This window comes from Schistocerca cancellata, chromosome 10 (genome assembly GCF_023864275.1).
Source record: "Schistocerca cancellata isolate TAMUIC-IGC-003103 chromosome 10, iqSchCanc2.1, whole genome shotgun sequence".
Lineage (NCBI taxonomy): Eukaryota > Metazoa > Arthropoda > Insecta > Orthoptera > Acrididae > Schistocerca > Schistocerca cancellata.
This window is the reverse complement of record NC_064635.1, coordinates 78,858,036-78,880,017: the sequence shown is the minus strand read 5'-3', so window position 1 is coordinate 78,880,017 and position 21,982 is coordinate 78,858,036. Positions and strand designations below refer to the sequence as shown.

The 21,982-nt window shown below is 45.1% G+C and overlaps 1 protein-coding gene across 1 annotated transcript in view; it reads left to right on the top strand.

The window, feature by feature from the left end:
- The first annotated feature begins 3,702 nt into the window (after positions 1 to 3,702).
- Positions 3,703 to 21,982, top strand: part of LOC126106140 (facilitated trehalose transporter Tret1-like) — a 63,139-nt gene continuing 44,859 nt past the window's right edge. The window contains exons 1-4 of the mRNA XM_049912383.1: positions 3,703 to 3,788; positions 3,831 to 4,044; positions 11,412 to 11,647; positions 20,532 to 20,688. Of these exons, the coding sequence (XP_049768340.1) occupies positions 3,703 to 3,788; positions 3,831 to 4,044; positions 11,412 to 11,647; positions 20,532 to 20,688 (693 nt within the window). The remainder of the gene's footprint in view (positions 3,789 to 3,830; positions 4,045 to 11,411; positions 11,648 to 20,531; positions 20,689 to 21,982) is intronic.

The following is a 21,982-nucleotide window of genomic DNA, read 5'->3' as shown; positions in this document are numbered from 1 at the left end:
TACACAGTGTTTGGCACTGTTTTCGCAGCTGGAGTGAAGTGCTGCAGTACATGGTGTTTGCTATTGTTTTTGGAGCTGGGATTAAGTGCTGCAGTACACAGTGTTTGGCGCTGTTTTTGCAGCTGGAGTGAAGTGCTGCAGTACAAGGTTGTTTGCTATTGGTTCTGGAGCTGAGATTAAATGCTGCAGTACACGATGTTTGGTGTTGTTTTCGCAGCCACCGAGATGACGTGCTGCAACGGGCACGCGGGCGGCACGCAGCGCTGCTACCGCACCTGCTGCGGCTCCACCAAGCCCGCCGCCGCCTTCCCCCCCGCCTCCACCGCCCCCGCCGCCACCAACGTGGACGCAGAGTCCGCCACCAAGCCGAGGCCCGCCGCCTACCGCTGGAGGCAACACGTCGCCGCCGTGCTCGGTAAGTCCACCCACGAGCCTAGGACAACAAAATATCTTCTGTGTTCTTTCCAACGCGTTTGATTGTGTAGATCATGCCACTCTTCGAAAACACTGTTTATGGAACTGACGACTTTATACACAACTGTTTTCAATCACACTTAACAAACAGAAGACGAATCGTGGCGCAGACTAACTCGAACAATTTTATAAGGAGAGAGAATTTTAGTGATTGGAACGAACTCACGAATGGAATCTCACAACGTTTTATCTTGGATCCATACCTATTCCTCATATATGTGGATGACGTTCCACTTAACGTTCATCAAGCAGAATTGGTAGTTACAATAAAGTGTCTAAGTACTCAGTATTGCTTGGACATGAATTTTTTTTAAAATTTCTGTTAGACAACCTTCTCTCACTCCCTCTGTCCAGCTTCTCATCCCTCACTCTGCCCATCCCCTCTATCTTTCCTCGGACCATTTTCTCCAACCCATCTCTCTGTCGATCTCTTTTTTCCTGCATATCTGTGTCATGTCCTCCTTCCCTCCCTCTGACTGTCCATCTCTTCCTCCGTCTTTGCTCTCCACGTTATCACCTCCACCCCAATATCAGCCTGGTGGTTCTTACTTTCACTGTGATACATTCGATATAGTTTGACTGAAAACGATTCAGGAGTTTAGGAGGAGCTTTTTACCCTTGACTTTGGCCGTATACGCACATTTCACATACACACATAAAAAAAAAAATTTTGCGCCACCTCGGTTCCGAGAGCTCCGGAACCTGTACAGAAAATTGGAACAGAGATCAACATAAACGTCATTTCCGCCCTTTTTATTGCTCATGAAAACCACACACTACATGTTGTACCGCCATACAGCGAGACCTTCAGAGGTGGTGGTCCAGATTGCTGTACACACTGCTACCTCTAGTACCCAGTAGCACTTCCTCTAGCATTCATGCATGCCATTATTCGTCGTGGCATACTATCCACAAGTTCATCAAGGCACTGTTGGTCCAGATCGTCCCATTCCTCAACGGTGATTCGGCGCAGATCCCTCAGAGTGGTTGGTGGGTCACGTCATCCATAAACAGCCGTTTTCAATATATCCCAGGTATGTTCGTTAGGGTTCATGTCTGGAGAACATGCTGGCCACTCTAGTCGAACGATGTCGTTATCCTGAAGTAAGTCATTCACAAGATGTGTACGATGGGAGCGCGAATTGTCGTCCATGAAGACGAATGCCTCGCGAATATGCTGCCGATATGGTTGCACTATCGGTCAGAGGATGGCATTCACGTATCGTAAAGCCGTTACGGCGCCTTCCATGACCACCAGCGGCGTACGTCGGCCCTACATAATGCCAGCAGGGAACCTCCACCTTGCTGAACTCGCTGGACAATGTGTCTAAACATGTCTGCGACGATTGTCTGGTTGAAGGCATATGCGACACTCATCGGCGAAGAGAACGTGATGCCAATCCTGAGCAGTCCATTCAGCATGTTGTTGGGCCCATCTGTACCATCTCTACTTCATGTCATTTTCGATTAAATGTGATCTGAGAATGACGTGACGTACAGATGTTACAAATGTGCTTGACAATGACACGTAGTCGAAAGTAGCTTATCGCGCAATTAAATAAAAATCGCATTACAGCCTACTACGTTTATTAAGTTCATGAATGGCTGCAAATGGTCTCTGAGGAGCTGAACGTAAGCACTTTCTGTCAATGAGCGATTCAGTTGGACCAGAAGACCCTGTCTATTCCATGTAAATACAGCCCACATCACTGTAGGTCCACCACCAGCTTCCACAGTGCTTTGTTGACTTTTCTGTATGGCTTCGTTGGGTCAGTCTTAACAATTGAAATCGGGACTCATCCGACCACCCCACGCTTTTCCAGTCGGGTAGGGCCCCGCCGATATGGTCACGAGTCGAGAAGAGGCGCTGTGAACAAAGGCACTAGCTTCAGTCGTCTGCTGCTATAGCCCATTAAGGACACATTTCGACACGAATACGTTCGTCGTACGTCCCACATTGATTTCTGCACTTATTTCATGCAGTGTCGCTTATCTGTTAACACTGACAACTCTACACAGACACCGCTGCTCTCGGTCGTTAAGTGAAGGCCGTCGGCCACTGCGTTGTCCGCAGTCAGAGGCAATGCCTGTAATCTGGCATTCTCAGCACACTCATGACACCACGGAATATTGAATTCCCTAATGATGTTCTAAATGCAATGTCCCATGTGTCTAGCTCCAACTACCACTCCACGTTCAAAGTCTGTTAATTGACATCTTGCGGCCATAATCTCGTTGGAAACCTCACATAAATCAGCTGAGTACAAATGACAGCTGTTCCAATGCACTGCTCTTTTGTCCCATCTGTATATGTGCATATCGCTGTCCCATGACTTTCGACCGAGTGAGGTGGTGCAGTTGTTAGCACACTGGACTCGCATTCTCTGGTATGATGGTTCAAACCCGCGTGCGGCCATCGTGATTTAGGTTTTCTGTGTTTCCCTAAATCGCTTAAGGCAAATGCTGGGATGGTTCCTTTGAAAGATCAGGGCTGACTTCCTTCCCCATCTTTCCCTAATCTGATGGGACTGATGTTGTTTGGCCCCCTCCCCCAAATCAACCAACCAACCAACCACGACTTACGCCATCTCAATGTCCACAGCTCGTGGTCTAGTGGCTAGGGTTGCTGCATCTGGATCACGGGGTCCTGGATTTTCTCTGCCTGGGGAGTGGGTGTTTATGTTGTCCTCATCACTTCATCATCATCATCATCATTCGTGACAGTGGCTAGATTGAACAGCTCGACTAGTGCCAGTCGAGCATGGGGACTGGGAGTTTGTGCTGTCCTCGCCGCTTCATCAGCATCATTCATGACAGTGGCTAGATTGCACAGCTCAACTGGTGCCAGTTGGCAGCTCGTGGTCTAGTGGCTAGCGTTGCTGCTTCTTGATCGTGGGGTTCCGGGTTCGATTCCCGGCTGGGTTGGGGATTTTCTCTGCCCAGGGACTAGGTGTTTGTGTTGTCCTCATCATTTCATCGTCATCACCATCATCATCATTCATGATTTCGACTCGACTAGATCGCGTGAAAAATTGGACTGTGTGAAAATTAGGACTTTGTACAGGCGCTGATGACCATGCAGTTGAGCGCCCCACAAACCAGACATCATCGTCATCTCAGTGTATGACATTACATATTTGTTTTGCACGTGAGATACAATATGGAACGTCAAGGTCAAGTAGATACTGCAGTTACACAGGCATCAGGAGTGCCAGTGAGTGGTCTTACATGAGGTGTGCCTTCGCAGCGACGACGAGCACGCTGTCGGTGGGCTACGTGGACGGCTGGTCGAGCAACGCGCTGCCCTACCTGCAGTCGGGCAACGCGACGGCGGCGGCCGCGGCCGTGGGGGACTCCCCGGCGGCGCCGGCGCCGCTGGACGCGTACGTGTCGCGCCCGCTGACGGACGACGAGGCCTCCTGGCTGGGCTCCCTGGTGGCGCTGGGCGCCATGGCGGGCTCGCTGCCCGCCGGGCTCGTGGCCGACGCGCTGGGCCGCAAGCCGACGCTGCTGCTGCTCGTGCTGCCCTACCTCGCCTCCTGGGGCGCCGTGCTCGCCGCCGGCAGATCCGTAAGCACCACACACTCACCGGCTACTCACTTCATTTGGCAGTAAGGTACAGGCGCCGTCCAACAGGGAACTAATTACAAGTGGTGATTCACAACGATCGATCTTACTTTTTCTCGCGTATTCCTATGACGTACGAAAGAAGGAGAGTCAGTAGGGAAGAGTATGGTAGCAAGTTATCAGGCACTATCCCACTGCAAATTAATTACATGTAGTGTTCCACAAGGATCCATCTTAGGGCTCTTCCTTTCTTCCTGTTCCAAAAGGATCCATCTCAGGGCCCTTCCTTCATTCTGTTCCACAAGGATCCATCTTAGGGCCCTTTCTTTTCTCCTATTCCACAAGGACTCATCTTAGGGCCCTTCCTTTTTATCTGTTCCACAAGGATCCATCTTAGGGCCCTTCCTTTCTTCCTGTTCAGAAAGGATCCATCTTAGGGCCCTTTCTTTTCTCCTGATCCATAAGGATCCATCTTAGGGCCCTTTCTTTCCTCCTGTTCCACAAGGATCCATCTTAGGGCCCTTCCTTTTTTACTGTTCCACAAGGATCCATCTTAGGGCCCTTTCTTTCATCCTGTTCCACAAGGATCCATCTTAGAGCCCCTTCTTTTCTCCTGTTACACAAGGATCCATCTTAGGGCCATTTCTTTTCGTCTGTTCCACAAGGACCCATCATAGTGCCCTTCCTTTTTTTTCTGCTCCACATGGATCCATCTCAGGGCTCCTACTTTTTCTCGTTTATGTGAATGGCGTTTCACCAGAAACATTAGCAAACGCCAAGTTTGTGTAACAGCAAATTTCCCATTATTGTTGAGATCTCTCTGACAGGAAAGAAGAGGTGTCAATAGGAAAGAGTCCTATATTAAGCTCTAGCCGTTATACTAATGCAACACAACGTGATAAAAAAGCAAATTAGTTACAAACTACGGCTCGCACACACTTTATTTAACATGTAAACGCCACTACAGATGTGTATTTTCAACTTTTCTCTCCAGAATGAGTAGTCGATTAAATTTCGGGCATGCAGCCGCGCAAATAAAATTTCTTCCACTAATATTTCGGCCGCGTACCGTCAAATGTCTCTGAGCACTACGGGACTTAACATCTGAGGTCATCAGTCCCCTAGAACTTAGAACTACTTAAACCTAACTAACCTAAGGACATCACACACATCCGTGCCCGAGGCAGGATTCGAACCTGCGACCGTAGCGGTCGCGCGGTTCCAGACTGAAGCGGCTAGAACCGCTCGGCCACGCCAGCCGGCCGCGTACCGTTCGGCCATCCTCAGAGTCTAGCGACTTACTCTGATGATGGCCGGACGACACGCAGCCGAAATATCGGTGGAAGAAATTTTATTTGAGTGGCTGCATGCCCAAAATTTAATGGACTAGTTACTACAGATATTCGGATTTAGGTTGTGACATATTAGACTTGCCTGCCATCATTAGCGTTGATGTGGCGCAGACGAATAACGAAATTCTGCATGAGCCGGTGAAGTGTCGGAACATCGATGCTGTCGATGGTGTACTGAATGGCTGTTTTCAGCTCAGCAATGTGTTTGGAGTTATTACTGTACACAATATCATTCATATACCCCACAAAAGGAGTCGCATGTGTTGACATCCGGAGAATGTGGCGGCCAATCGAGGTCCATGCCAGTATGCTCTGGGTACTCCAGAGCCAGAATGCGGTCCCCAAAGTGCTCCCCCGGACATCACTCTCCTGCTTCGATAGAGTCTAACTCCGTCTTGCATGAAGCACATCTTGTCGACACCAGGGTCGCTTTTGATAATGGGGATGGAATAATCTTCAAAAACCTTAACGTATCGTTCGGTAGTCATCGTGCCAACAAGGAATATCGCACCGATTATTCCGTGACCGCACACTGCACTTCACACAGTCACCTGTCGACGGTGAAGAGACTCCTCCATCGCGAAATGCTGATTCTCAGTCCCCAGAATGCGCCAGTTCTGCTTATTGAAATGAAATTCGGCTTCCTCGCTAAACCAAACCACACAGCTCGTACTAATTCCCATAATGCCCAGCGACCAACCGTGCAATTTGAACGTCCTAACACAAACCGTAGAGAAGTTATGACGATTTTATTTCATATAGTTCAATAATTGTCACCCTGTAATTTGTATTCGACATATCAGTAACGTTTCGTCAGTAACATTTCCAGGGGCCAATTTTACGTAACAGGAAATCCTGCCAAATGCTTCAGACCGTATCTCTCTGACAAGAAACAAACGGTGTCAATAGGAAAGAGTATGGTATTTAGCTGTCAGGCACCGTCCAAATTGGACCTAAAAATCACGAACAATGGCCGTCCGTTCAGGTCAAGGAATTGACAGGGATTGCAGCAAAGCCAAAAACGACATTTTCGATACCAGATTGAAAGACTGTGCGCTTGAAGAAAGCGTCTGTCATACAAGCTGTGTCTCTGGCTCGCTTATCTCGAATCTGTCGCTTACCACAATCATCAAAATTGGCAGCTAGTAACAAATGGAATTAAACTCCTGCGACCAGGTTTAATGCTTGCAATTCACAGCAGAGCGCTCAGAATACTACTGAACGCTCGCTGGCTGTCGGAAAAATGTGTGACATCAGGTGCATAGAAACACCCTGAAGTCGACTACTGTTGTACGTGACTCCAACTATACTTAACAGGTGGTGATCCACGGGGTTTCATGTTAGACCCTTCTGTACGCATGTACCTCGCCTATGCGGTCGTCATTAATCCGAATTTTCGGTTTATCTGGATTTTCTTTTCCTTTTCATTAACAAGAATACAGTTCGTATGGTATGGTGTACACCCTCGGAAAAAATCGCAGCAACAAAAATAATTAATCTACAGTAATGAAATTTCAGGAATACGTTGGTCTATGTAACATATTTAACAGATTAAACTTTTAAGATCACAGATTAATTTAAACACGAAATAAGCCATTGCAAAATTAATAACCAGTGTACTCACCAGAACGTTGAATGCAAGCATCCAAGCGAGCATGCATGAATACAGGTGCCGGATGTCAGTTTGCGGGATGAAATTCCAAGCCTGTTGCACTTGGTCAGTCAATACAGGGACGTACAATAACATATACTTGAGAACTCTTCTCTCCACCCCCACCCTCCCCAGTAATTGCCTAAAATATGACGAGAAGCAGATGGAAGAGGCTGATACGGTTAAATTGTTGGGGTGACCACCGGGAGGAATATACCAATATCTTAACTGCAGAAGTGGCTAAACAAATCTTTCTTTTTCAGTGCATCTATTGTCAGCCATGCATGATGTAATTTGTACATTGAGGTAATAAAAGTCACGGTGTACCTCCTAATATCGTGTCGGACTTCCTTTTTCCGGCATAATGCAACAACTGGACGTTGCATGGACTCAACAAGCTGTTGGGAGTCCCCTGTAGAAATACTGAGCCATTCCTACTCTATAGCCGTTCATAATTGCGAGAGTCTTGCCAGTGCAGGATTTTGCACACTAACTGACCTCTAGATTACTGCCCATAAGTAATCGATGGCATTCATGTCGGGCTCTTTGGGTGGCCAAAATCTTTGCTCGAACTGTCTAAAATGTTTGTCAAACCAATAACGAACAGTTGTTACCTGGCAACACTGCGCATTGTTGCAGCCGAACGTAACCATTACTACGATAACGTTGGAAGCTGAAGAAGTGATTTAAAGTTTGTGCTGCGGCAGGGATCCGAACCCGGGTCTTCTTGCTTACTAGGCAGACATTATAAGGGGAGATGTGAATTAGAGTGTGTGTTGGGGGTAGAGGGGGATGTTTGACTTGAGTAGTTCATGCAGCTATGTTGACCATAATGTTGTGGTGGTGTAATGGTCAGCATATATGCCTCCTAGGCGAGAATACCCGGGTTCGAGTACCAGCAGCGACACAAATTTTAGTTCACTTCTTTACTTCTTCAGCTTCCAATGTTATCGTAGGTAAATTAGAGACTTAAATGTCTCAGGGAAAATTTAATTTAACAATAACCATTTTAAGTCATGATCGGTTCACATGGACCAAAGCACAGCAGACTCCATTATGTAGCCTCCATCAGCTTGCACAGTGCCTTGTTGACAACGTGGGAACATGGCTTCGTGGGGGCTGTGCCACACTCGAACCCTACAATCAGCTCTTACCAACCGAAATGTGACTCATCTGACCAGGTCACGGTTTTCCAGTCGTCTAGGGTCCAATTCGTATGACCGCAACTCCAAGAGAGGCGCTGCGTGTATTGTCGTGCTGTTACCAAAGGCACTCGCTTTGGTCGTCTGCTCCCATAGCCCACTGTCACCACATTTCGCCCTACCCTTCATTCGATCCCTGCGAAACCCTACATTTCAGCAGAATAATGAACGACCTCATGTTGTAGGTTCTGTACGGGCCTTTCTGGATACAGAAAATGTTCGACTGTTGCTCTCGCCAGCACATTCTTCAGATCTCTCACCAATTGAAAACGTCTGGTCAATGGTGGCCGAGCAACTGGCTCCTCACAATATGCCAGTCACTACTCTTGATGAACTGTGGTATCGTGTTGAAGCTGCATGGGCAGCTGTACATGTACATGCCATCCAAGCTATGTTTGACTCAATGCCCAGGCGTATCAAGGCCATTATTACGGCCAGAGGTGGTTGTTCTGGGTACTGATTTCTCAGGATCTATGCACCCAAATTGCATGAAAATGTAATCACATGTCAGTTCTAGTATAATATATTTGTCCAATGAATACCCATTTATCATCTGCATTTCTTCTTGGTGTAGCAATTTTAATAGCCAGTAGTGTAAAAATTTATGTGATCAAGACGGACCTGTAAAGTAAAGTGCCAAAAATATGATCACGGGCTCATTTCCAGACTTCACATCTTCAATTGATAAAAAAACACTGAGTGGCACACACACACACACACACAAACTGGGAAAAATAACACAAGTGTATCTTTTGGTACAGGTTCTTTGAAGTGCAGCATATTGCCAAATTGCAGTGCATACATCCACAGCAACTTTTGAAATGGTGGGCTGTGCTGTTCTCAGGCTAAAACCCAGGAAAATCCCCAGTTGCCAGAAAACGTAATGTTACAACAAGTCTGCAACATAACAGGACGTGTACCGGCATTTGATCAGTGGCTAGACTTGTACGATAACATAACGTATAAACACATGATTTAATTCTTACTTTCGAGAAGGCGACGTAGCCTCTCTCATGACTGAGCCACACTTGCAAATTCCATCTTCTATTAATGACAGCAGCGACTCCAAACAGGCAATGTCCATCCTCACGAAGTTCCGAAATTCTTGCGGAATTTCGGGCCTCAGTCCTTTCATAAGCAGTTAATATGTCCTCCTGCCTTCGTCCCTTCTTTTCAAGTGGGGTCGAACTCAGCAACGTCTGCCTTTTCGTTTTTGTCGTCGTTCTGCCCTAATTCGAAGATGTACTGTCACTGTCAGTGCAATAGCTCCAAAAACAAGTGCGTCCTACATGTGCAAAATGCTGTATGAATGTAAATTTATATACACATATACCTGTGTAACCAAGTGTCGTAATATAAAACTAACTGCTGAGTTTGTAATTGAGAACAGTAGTAACCCACATGAGAGAATAATAGTTAGGTAATAAATAATGATGAAAAACACAGAAATAATTAGTACGAATGACGGTCGAATATATCACACGGTAGGACGACCGACTTTACCAGAGATCAGACAGTTCTATTTCCGTTTCGAGCATTATTAGCGTCTACTGCGCACGTGCGCCAGGTAATCCCGCGCCGATGGCGTAATACACAACTGGCCATTAAAATTGCTACACCAAGAAGAAATGCAGATGATAAACGGGTATACATTGGACAAATATATTTTACTACAACTGACATATGATTACATTTTCACGCAATTTGGGTGCATAGATCCTGAGAAATCAGTACCCAGAACAACCACCTCTGGCCGTAGTAACGGCCTTTATACGCCTCGGCATTGAGTAAAGGAGAGCTTGGATGGCGTGTACAGGTACAGCTGCCCATACAGCTTCAACACGATACCGCAGTTCATGAAGAGTAGTGACTGGCGTATTGTGACGAGCCAGTTGCTCGGCCACCATGGACCAGACGTTTCCGGTTGGTGAGATATCGGGAGAATGTGCTGGCCAGGGCAGCAGTCGAATATTTTGTGTATCCAGAAAGGCCCGTACAGGACCTTCAACATGCGGTCGTGCATTATCCTGCTGAAATGTAGGGATTCGCAGGGATCGAATGAAGGGTAGAGCCACGGGTCGTAAGACATCTGAAATGTAACGTCCACTGTTCAAAGTGCCGTCAATGCGAACAAGAGGTGACCGAGACGTGAAACCAATGGCACCCCATATCATCACGCAGGGTGATACGCCAGTATGGCGATGACGTATACACGCTTCCAATGTGCGTTCACCGCGATGTCGCCGAACACGGATGCGACCATCATGATGCTGTAAACGGAACCTGGATTCATCCGAAAAATGACGTTTTGCTATTCGTGCAGCCAGGTCCGTCGCTGAGTATACCATCGCAGGCGCTCCTGTCTGTGATGCAGCGTCAAGGGTAACAGCAGCCACGGTCTCCGAGCTGATAGTCCATGCGGCTGCAAACGTCGCCGTACTGTTCGTGCAGATGGTTGTTGTCTTGCAAACGTCCCCATCTTTTGGCTCAGGGATCGAGACGTGGCTGCACGATCCGTTACAGCCATGCGAATAACATGCCTGTCATCTCGACTGCTAGTGATGCGAGGCCGTTGGGATCCAGCACGGCGTTCCGTATTACCCTCCTGAACCCACCGATTCCATATTCTGCTAACAGTCATTAGATCTCGACCAACGCGAGCATCAATGTCACGATACGATAAACCGTAATCGCGATAGGCTACAATCCGACCTTTATCAATGTCGGAAACGTGATGGTACGCATTTCTCCTCCTTACACGAGGCATCACAACAACGCATCACAAGGTAACGCCGGTCAACTGTTGTTTGTGTATGAGAACTCGGTTGGAAACTTTCCTCGTGTCAGCACGTTGTAGGTGTCGCCACCGGCGCCAAGCTTGTGTGAATGCTCTGAAAAGCTAATCATTTGCATATGACAGCATCTTGTTCCTGTCGGTTAAATTTCGCATCTGTAGTACGTCATCTTCGTGGTGTAGCAACTTTAATCGCCAGTAGTGTAGGTCGGCGTGAAGTACAGATATGCACGCTTGGGGCGCTGATGTACAGGTGTAGGGTTCAGGTGCTTGGGTAATACGGGCTCAAGGCCCACACTGCAGGTGAGCCCAGTTTTTTTCTGCTGGGCCAGTGACTCCCCACGGCAGGGGGCACTGTGTTGTGGTTGGAGCCACCCACACAGGCGGCGTGCGTGACGCAGGTGGCGCTGCTGTACACGGGCCGGCTGCTGGCCGGCTTCGCCATGGGCGCCGCCTGCGTCGTGTCGCCGCTCTACAACGAGGAGATCTCCGAGGTGGCGATCCGCGGCGCGCTCGGCGTCTACCAGAACCTCATGGTCACCGCCGGCGTCCTGCTCGCCTACGTCTCGGGCGCCCTGCTGCCCTACAACGGCACCATATTCATGGGGTGAGTCCCACAGCGAGCGGCCCGCGCGCTCATTCGCCATAAGACGAGATTCCTTTTGTTTTTGTCTTCTCTGGGTTCTGGTGTCGTGAACACATTGTCTTATTTAACTCTGACAGCGGGAGGCCACGACGTTTAGAACTCGGGTCTACTGCAAACTTCGCACACTCGTAGTACTCCGTGAGGAGAACAAAATGTGTAAGCAGTAGCGCGTACTTCTCAAGCGTTATTGAGAAAGTCGCAAGGTAATTTCGGTCGTCAGATATATGCATGTGCGTGGCCCCTTTTGCCACGAAGCGGCGGCAGCCGAGTGGTTAACGTTCAAGTCCATTTCTTATCAGCGCATCATGCATTTGCGAAACAACTCTACACTTTCACTTGTGAATATGTGTGCGAGCTCCTCTTATTTCCCTCAATTGTCCATTTAGTCTCGCAATCAAGTTTCGATGATTAGCACTCTGATTTCATTCTTGCGTCTTACATGTTGTTGTAGCAAAAATAAGTCTTGATGTATAGTATCTGTATATATATATATATATATATATATATATATATATATATATATATATATATATATTCGCCTGAAGCTATGCAGCCAACATTACATAACTGTCGTGCGGTTTATATATATATATATATATATATATATATATATATCAACATGAAATTCAAGACAGAAAATTATTTAGGCAAAAAATTCATGACTGGGTAGTTGGTCAAGCTGAAAAACCAAAGAAAACTGGAACCACATGGTCTGATGAAAGGAAAAGAGCTCATTCCGAGAGAATGAAAACAATTTGGGCGGAGAGAAAGTCTAAAAGAAAATAACTGAATGCCCCGTGATTGTACTTCGCGTGGTCCAGTAGGGCCCAAACGTGAATAATAATAATTATATATATATATATATATATATATATATATATATATTAGGGGAAAAAAAGGAAAGCCAGAGATAGAGTAAGTGAGTAATAGGATGCGGTTCCATTCCACTTGGAGAGTATTAAAAAAAAGAAAAAGGAAAAGGAAAAACAAAAACAAAAATAAAAAAAATACACCGGTTCTCGTCCGATCACCGAAGTTAAGCAACATCGGGCCCAGTTAGTACTTGGATGGGTGACCGCCTGGGAACACCGGGTGCTGTTGGCTCTCACTTTCTCCTTTTTACGTCGCTACCCCTGCCAGCCCACATTTCATACTACTATTACTACTACTACTACTACTACTAGTAGTAGTAGTAGTAGTAGTAATAGTAGTAGTAGTAGTAGTAGTAGTAGTAGTACTATTAAAAAAAAAAAGCCCCGTAATCTCTGGATCGATGGATCGAGTCCCGCTCGTCAGTTTTTTGTAATTTCTAACACAGTAACTTTCGTTACTATTTATATTGCAATTGATATAATGGGAAAAATTCGTGTAATCGGATGAACTTTCATTAAATTAACAATTTCATCTGGCAGTCTACAAATTTTTACTATCACAAACAATACAATATATTTAACTGTCGCTGGTCAGGGTGGCCGAGCGGTTCTAGGCGTTACAGTCTGGAACCGCGCGACCGCTACGGTCGCAGGTTCGAATCCTGCCTCCGGCATGGATGTGTCTGGTATCCTTAGGTTAGTTAGGTTTAAGTAGTTCTCAGTTCTAGGGGACTGATGACCTCAGAAGTTAAGTCCCATAGTGCTCAGAGCCATTTGAACCATAACTGTCGACTAGCAAACGACCAAAGGCATAAAGTGATTGTAGGCGCTCAGTCCGGAGCCGCGCGACTGCTACGGTCGCAGGTTCGAATCCTGCCTCCGGCATGGATGTGTCTGATATCCTTAGGTTAGTTAGGTTTAAGTAGTTCTCAGTTCTAGGGGACTGATGACCTCAGAAGTTAAGTCCCATAGTGCTCAGAGCTATTTGAACCATAAAGTGATACTGAAAATGCAGGCTTGTCCATGTCTTCAAAAGTGTTCGTATTTAATCAAAAGAGAACGAGAAATTGCTTCTCGTGAAGACGCAATTAAAATACAGTCGATACTGCATGACCAATATTTAAGGAAATGCTGAGTTATGCATGGTTTTCTTCCAAATTATCGTCTGAAAGAGAGATTTTTGAAAATATTAACGTCGTTTGTTTTTCCACGGAAAACCTGAAAAGACCTTGCGTATGCGGAAACATTGCATTTATTCAGCTGGTGCCGTTTATGTTTTCCATCTTTTTACGGAAAACACCATCCTGCAATTTGTACTCGTCATGTCGAAAGCGACGAATAATTTTGCATCTTTCGAAAGCAATCTGTGCCAGTTAAAACTTGGAGGTAACAAGTGCCGATCGGTTCTAGGCGCTACACTCTGGAACCGCGCGACCGCTACGGTCGCAGGTTCGAATCCTGCCTTGGGCATGGATGTGTGTGATGTCCTTAGGTTAGTTAGGTTTAAGTAGTTCTAAGTTCTAGAGACTGATGACCTCAGAAGTTAAGTCCCATAGTGCTCAGAGCCATTTGAACCATTTTTTTTTTTTTTGAGGTAACAAGTTGTTTAGGACTCCTTCCAGGTATAAGGGATTTCTCAAATCGCAGACAAGCATACATTTTAAGTATCACTTTATGCGTTTGGTCGTTTACTGATCGATAGTTATGAATATTATATTATTTGTGATAGTAAAAATTTGTAGTCTGCCAAAGAAAATTGTAAATTTAATAAAAGTTCATTCGATTAGACGTATTTTTCCCATTATATCAATTGTAATACAAATAGTAAAGAAAATTACGGTGTTAGAAATTAAAAAAAACTTACGAGCGGGACTCGATCCATCGATCCAGTGATTACGGGGCTTGAACGCGAACCACTTTTTTTTTTTTTTTTGGTTGTTGATCATTGTGTTTGGTCGTTGCGGACGTCACCTGACATCCGTTCAAGTTCGTTTGTTGATCCTTCCACTTAGTTTTTTTTTTATTGCAGAGGCCAGGCAGCTCTCTGACCGAACACGCTGAGCTACCGTGCCGGCGACCACTCGGCTGTCACCTCTTCGTGGTAAAAGTGGCCACGCACACGTATATATTTGACGACCGAAATTATCTTGCGATTTTCTCAATAACGCTTGAGAAGTACGCGCTACTGCTTACACGTTTTGTTGTCGTCATGGAGTACTACGAGTGTGCGAAGTTTGCAGTAAATCCGAGTTCCAAACGTCGTGGCCTCCCCTTGTAAGGAAAGAAATGGCCATTCTAAGTACGAGGGCTATTTGGAAAGAAAGGAACGATTGGTTGCGAAATGGAAACCACAGTGAAAATCCGATGAAGTTTTGCCCAGGTGTGTTGGACAGTGTCTCTAGTATTCCCGTCGATCGCGTTACGTCGTTCTTTTTAGTTCTGTGCACACAGGGAGCACATAAACATACCTAGAACAATAGTGTCTCCCTCCGAGTACGAGGGCCTGGTGAGAAATTTCGCCTGAAGCTATGCAGCCAACATTACATAACTGTCGTGCGGTATCTTCGTCAAGGCAATTCTCAGCCGCATTCTGCAGGGGCAATGAAGATGCTCCTGCATCGTTTTAAATTGGAAATGTTTGATTACCCACAATACCGTTCGTAATTGTCTCCCTGTGAGTTTCATCTCTGCTCACATGAACCGCTGGCTATGAAGACGACATTTTGGCACAGACAACGAGCTACAGGCCAGCGTAGAGAATGGCGGAAAGCACTGGCGGCTGCCTTCTATAACGAGGGTATCAGAAAGTTGGTACAACGCTGCGACAAACGTCTAAGTCGGATCAGCGACTAAGGAGGTAAGTAGCTGGAGGTTGTAGCTAACTGTTGCAAATAAAATAGTTTTGATTTTCACTGTGGTTTCCATTTCGAGACCTATCGTTCCTTACTTTCCGAATAGCCCTCGTAGCTAACGAAGTTTCGATGTATGAGGAGCTCTCAATAAGTAATCCAACACATATTTTTCCCGGCGAATTTCGGTTGAAAAAAAAAGCGAAGTTTGTTGAATGACATCGTGGAATACTCCCGCTGCAGCCCCTACAGTTGGAGCCACAGTTTGGCGGCGTGCACAAGGGAGTCAACATCTTCAAACCTTGTTACATAAAGGGAGTCTTTCAGTTTCCCAAAGAGATGATAGTCACATGGAGCCAGGTCAGGACTGTAAGGCGGGTGTTTCAGCTTTGTCCATCCGAGTTTTGTGATCGCTTCCATGGTTTTTTGACTGGCATGTGGCAGTGCATTGTCGTGCAATAGAAAAAAATCCTGCTTTTGCCGATGTGGTCGAACACGACTCAATCGAGCTTGAAGTTTCTTCAGTGTCGTCACATATGCATCAGAATTTATGGTGGTTCCACTTGGCATGATTTCCACAGGCAAGAGTCCTTCGGAATCGAAAAACACCGTAGCCATAACTTTTTCAGCAGAAGGTGTGGTTTTGAATTTTTTTTCTTGGGTGAAAATACATTATGCTACTCCATTGATTGCCTCTTCGTCTTTGGTGAAAAATGATGGAGCCATGTTTCATCACCTGTCACAATTCTTCCAAGAAATTCATCTCCACCATTCTCGTACTGTTCCAAAAGCTCGCTGCATACCGTTTTTCTTGTTTCTTTGTGAGCCACTGTCAATATCCTGGGAACCTACCTGGCACAAACCTTTTTTAACACCAACACTGTCAGTATTCTGCAAACACTTCCTCCCCTATCCCAACGTAGCGTGACAATTCGTTCACTGTGGTGCGTCTGTCAGCAGTCACCAATTCGTTAACTTGTAAGTAGGCTGTTTAGGTTTTTATATTGGTAACGCCACGTAGCGCTCTGAATGAAAATCACTGGCTGTGCTGTGTGCAGTCTGTGGCTGGTTTTCATTGTTGTTGGCCATTGTAGTGTTGGGGCGGCTGGACGTTCATAGCGCGCAGCGTTGCGCAGTTGGAGGTGAGCCGCCAGCAGTGGTGGATGTGGGGAGAGGAATGGCGGACTTTCGCAATTTGTAAGACTGGATGTCATGAACTGCTATGTATATTATGACTTTTGAACACTGGTAAGGTAAATACATTGTTTGTTCTCTATTAAAATCTTTCATTTGCTAGCTATGCCTATCAGTAGTTAGTGCCCTCCGTAGTTTGAATCTTTTATTTAGCTGGCAGTAGTGGCGCTCGCTGTATTGCAGTAGTTCGAGTAACGATGATTTTTGTGAGGTAAGTGATTTGTGAAAGGTATAGGTTAATGTTAGTCAGGGCCATTCTTTTGTAGGGATTTTTGAAAGTCAGATTGCGTTGCGCTAAAAATATTGTGTGTCAGTTTAAACACAGTCATGTATAATTTTTCTAAGGGGACGTTTCAAACTCTCTGCACATTGTCTGGAGTGTGTGCAGTACGAGGCCTGCCGCTGCGAGGACAGTCCTCAATATTGCCGTGCCCGCTTTCATCACGTAACCTGCTTGCCCACCGACTAACTGTACTGCGATCGACAGCATCATCTCCATAAACCTCTTTCAACCTCTTGTGGATGTTTCCCACTGTCTCGTTTTCACAGCACAGTGAAACCTTCCCGTCTCCTCTATATCTCTTTTGTTACGGAACCTTCCCTTTTACAATAACCTATGTAACCTTCCCTTAGGATATCTACCTCTTGCTTAATAATAACAAATTACATTTTCCCTTTCAAATTAATTCTCTTTCTCAATCTCAGCATACAAATTTAAATGCTGCTTATTAAAAGTTATTTTCTGATTATTTCGAATAAACATAGAATGTGTCGTCGTCGTGGCCCTCAGTCGTTACCTGCAATAACCCAAAACTGTTCCTTACCTTTTTTACTGTTACTGGATCGCCATCTGACTGCTACATCGAACTGTGACATGAATATACTTACTCTGTTTTACTATACTCTATTAGCTGCTGGTGGGCTGTCATAATAAGTGGCTGTATTTATTACCAAAGCTGACGTTATTCTTTAATAGCAAAGCTGACATTCTTTATTTAATTTGACTGATGTTACGTAATTCATAGTTAAACTTTTTCTTGACAACAATAAAATTTTTTGATGGTTTTTTAGATGGATTATAATCAGTAATGCAATATTGCTGACAAAAATTAATTATATTCTGAATGAAATAATTTTACAAACGTTGAAACGGGACTTACTTTTTACAATATTCTTACAACTAGCAATGCGCAAACATACCTTCGGCAGTCTTGAGTTTCTCAAAAAATTAATTCAATAATATTAGTTCCTCTTATGATAATAGTTAGCTGATGTCCTGTACATCCGTTTATGATCTCTTGTAAATCATAGCTAGTGGCTGGCAGGCACACCGCTCCTCTCAACCTCTCGCTTCAGACCTGCTACCGACTCGCTTCACATCTCGCTTACTACTGACTTCCTACGAACGCTCAAGTGTGGTCTGTCCTGCCAACAATGCTTTCTGGTGCAGACAATCCTTGCTACCATTACAAAACGCACCAGGGCGCGGTCTTTCCCGCTCTTTTCTTAAAATGTATCCATGCGCTGTCCCTCCCGCCCTTTTTAAAATTATATCAGTGTGCGGTCTCTCTTGCCAACAATACTTTGGTGCAGACATTCTCTGCTACCACAATTATTTCCAACATGACAAATATTAATTATTCCCACTTAATCCTATTAATAAAATATAAACATCTTTCATAAATTGTGGTTTGACAATAGACAATAAAAATATACACGTCTTACAACAGGAATTCTATGACAGCACGTTGCTTCTGACGAACGTCAAGTGTAGAAGCGACCTTGAAGACATGCTGTGACGGCGCCACTCACGGGAACAGGTTAACCTAAGTTTGAAAACAAGTGGGAAGGATGTATCTACACACTGTAAAACTTTCACACATCCAGAATGAAAAATGTATTTTTACAAAAATAGTGTGCATTTATTTTGGAGTGACCCTCGTAATACCTTTTTTTGGGGTATTGGGGAAATTACCCACTTACTATATCCAAAAATTCATCTAATGAGTATAAGGAGTTGCCATTAAGAAATTGTTTTAATTTCCTTTTAAATGCTATATGGCTATCTGTCAGACATTTGATGCTGTTAGGTAAGTGACGAAAGACTTTTGTGGAAGCATAGTTTACCCCCTTCTGAGCCAAAGATAGATTTAACCTGAGTAGTGAAGATCATCATTTCTCCTAGTGTTGTAGCCATGTACACTGCTATTACTTTTGAATTCGTTCGGATTGTTAATAACAAATTTCATAAGTGAATATATATCTTGTGAGGCTACAGTGTAGATCTCTAGCTCTTTAAATAAGTGTCTGCAGGATGATCTTGGATGAGCTCCAGCAATTATTCTGATTACACGCTTCTGTGCAATGAATACTCTTTTACTCAATGATGAGTTACCCCAGAATATGACATCATACGAAAGCAGAGAATGAAAATAGGCGTGGTAAGCTAATTTACTCAGATGTATATCTCCAAAATTTGCAATGACGCTAATAACGTAAGTAGCTGAACTCAAACGTTTCAGCAGATCCTCAGTGTGTTTTTTCCAGTTCAACTCCTCATCAATACATACACCTAGAAATTTTGAATATTCTACCTTAGCTACCGATTTCTGATCGAAGTCTATATTTATTAATGGTGTCATTCCATTTACTGTGTGGAACTGTATATACTGTGTTTTGTCAAAGTTTAATGAGATCCCATTTGTAGAGAACGACTTAATGATTTTCTGAAAAACATCGATTACAATTTCACCAGTTCTACATCTACATGATTACTATGCAATTCACATTTAAGTGCTTGGCAGAGGGTTTATCGAACCAGAATCATGCTATCTCTCTACCATTCCACTCCCGAACAGAGCGCGGGAAAAACGAATACCTAAACCTTTCTGTTCGAGCTCTGATTTCTCATATTTTATTTTGATGATCATTCCTACCTATGTAGGTTGGGCTCAACAAAATATTTTCGCATTCGGAAGAGAAAGTTGGTGACTGAAATTTCGTAAATAGATCTCGCCGCGACGGAAAACGTCTTTGCCCTAATGACTTCCATCCCAACTCGCGTATCATATCTGCCACACTCTCTCCCCTATTACGTGATAATACAAAACGAGCTGCCCTTTCGATGTCCTCCGTCAATCCCACATGGTAAGGATCCCACACCGCGCAGCAATATTCTAACAGAGGACGAACAAGTGTAGTGTAAGTTGTCTCTTTAGTGGACTTGTTGCATCTTCTAAGTGTCCTGCCAATGAAACGGAACCTTTGGCTCGCCTTCCCCACAATATTATCTATGTGGTCTTTCCAACTGAAGTTGTTCGTAATTTTAACACCCAGGTACTTAGATGAATTGACAGCCTTGAGAATTGTACTATTTATCGAGTAATCGAATTCCAACGGATTTCTTTTGGAACTCGTGTGGATCACCTCACACTTTTCGTTATTTAGCGTCAACTGCCACCTGCCACAACATACAGCAATCTTTTCTAAATCGCTTTGCAACTGATACTGGTCTTCGGATGACCTTACTAGACGGTAAATTACAGCATCATCTGCGAACAACCTAAGAGAACTGCTCAGATTGTCACCCAGGTCGTTTATATAGATCAGGATCAGAATCGGGGTTTACTGTGGCAGCCTCAGAAGCGAGCAAACAGGCGCGGTCCGCTTGCCGGAGCCGGCTGCGGTGGTCTGGCGGTTCTGGCGCTGCAGTCCGGAACCGCGGGACTGCTACGGTCGCAGGTTCGAATCCTGCCTCGGGCATGGGTGTGTGTGATGTCCTTAGATTAGTTAGGTTTAAGTAGTTCTAAGTTCTAGGGGACTTATGACCTAAGATGTTGAGTCCCATAGTGCTCAGAGCCATTTGAACCGCTTGCCGGCTGGCGCTGGCGGAGGCGGAGTGTGACGGCGGTGTGTGTCGGTGTGCGGCAGGTGCGTGCCGCCGCTGCTGCTGCTGACGCTGTTCGCGTGGGCGCCCGAGTCGCCGGTGCTGCTGGTGGCCAAGGGGAAGGAGCTGCAGGCGCGCCGGGCGCTGCGCTGGCTGCGCGGCCCGCACGCCGACGTGGACGGCGAGGTGGCCAAGATCAAGGTGCGTACTGGAGACGGGCAAACTCGTTCATCCTTGGGAACCAGTTCACTGCTGATCGTTCTTCTTTGGGAACCGTTCATTTTTACTCGTTCACCGTTCATTTGCGCTCGGTATATGGTTCTTATGAAAAACTGAAAACTAGTAGTGCAGCTGACTGAAGGATGGAGGGCACCAAGAGGGGGTACTTGCCTCCCCCCTGGACTATATAGTTTTTATTCGTTACAGAATTCTTATACACTTCTAGAAGTAATTTCTCTGATTCTGCAGAACCTCTCGTTTAGCCGACCGTAGCCTTGTGTGGCTGATCGCAGGTAAAATAATATAGGGTGGCGCACGGAAAACCGGCCCCGAGTACAGACTGCTCGACAATTACGGACGATGTGCTGCCCGTTACGAGCAGATACAACAAACAGACAAACATGTAATAATTAGGCAGTGAAGAAATAACAAGCTAATGCAACCTACAATTGCGAAACAATCGATGACGATGTGTACAGAGCTGGAGAAGGGAACATGAAAATCTCACGCGACGCGCATGGGCTATAGCTCATGTAGTCTTGTAAACCTGTTGGTGGCTGAAACTTCCTGGCAGATTAAAACTGTGTGCCGGACCGAGCCTCGGGACCTTTGCCTTTCGCGAAAGGGAAACGTCCCGAGTTCGAGTCTCGGTCCGACACACAGTTTTAATCTGCCAGGAAGTTTCATATCAGCGCACACTCCGCTGTAGAGTGAAAATTTCATCCTGTTGGTGGCTGTTTCCCAATTTAATAGACCACAAGTGTCTTGTATAAAATTCTTCGTTTCGACTTCCACTACATAGCTATGCTACGTTGTAAACAATAATCGTTTATCCCCTATATATACTTCATGTTGTGTCTGAGTTCGTAGGCGAAGTAGAGACTTTATGGAAGCATAAAATAAAATGTGGTTTTCTCATACTTGCGTCACACGCTTAGTAAGAATTAGGTTTTTACGTTGCATTATTATAGTTAGTGCATCAATAATAATAATGATTAAGTTCGTAGTAATAAAGTTTTTGTTTTGGAAGCTCCTTCTGAACAAATGTTTTTGAGATACTAAGTAAATACAATTTTATGGCAATCTATGTCTTTTCAAATGGAGACGCACCGCTTTTCCTACTGAGCCAAAATGACCCACAACTTTTTTTTTTTTTTCAAAGAAACCAAACTAGCAGGTAACGCAAATTGGAAACAACCGAACTTAAAAATAATTAGAGCCTTCCTAAATGTAAAGTTTTGTATATGAAAGATACACGAAAATCGTTTTATATGAG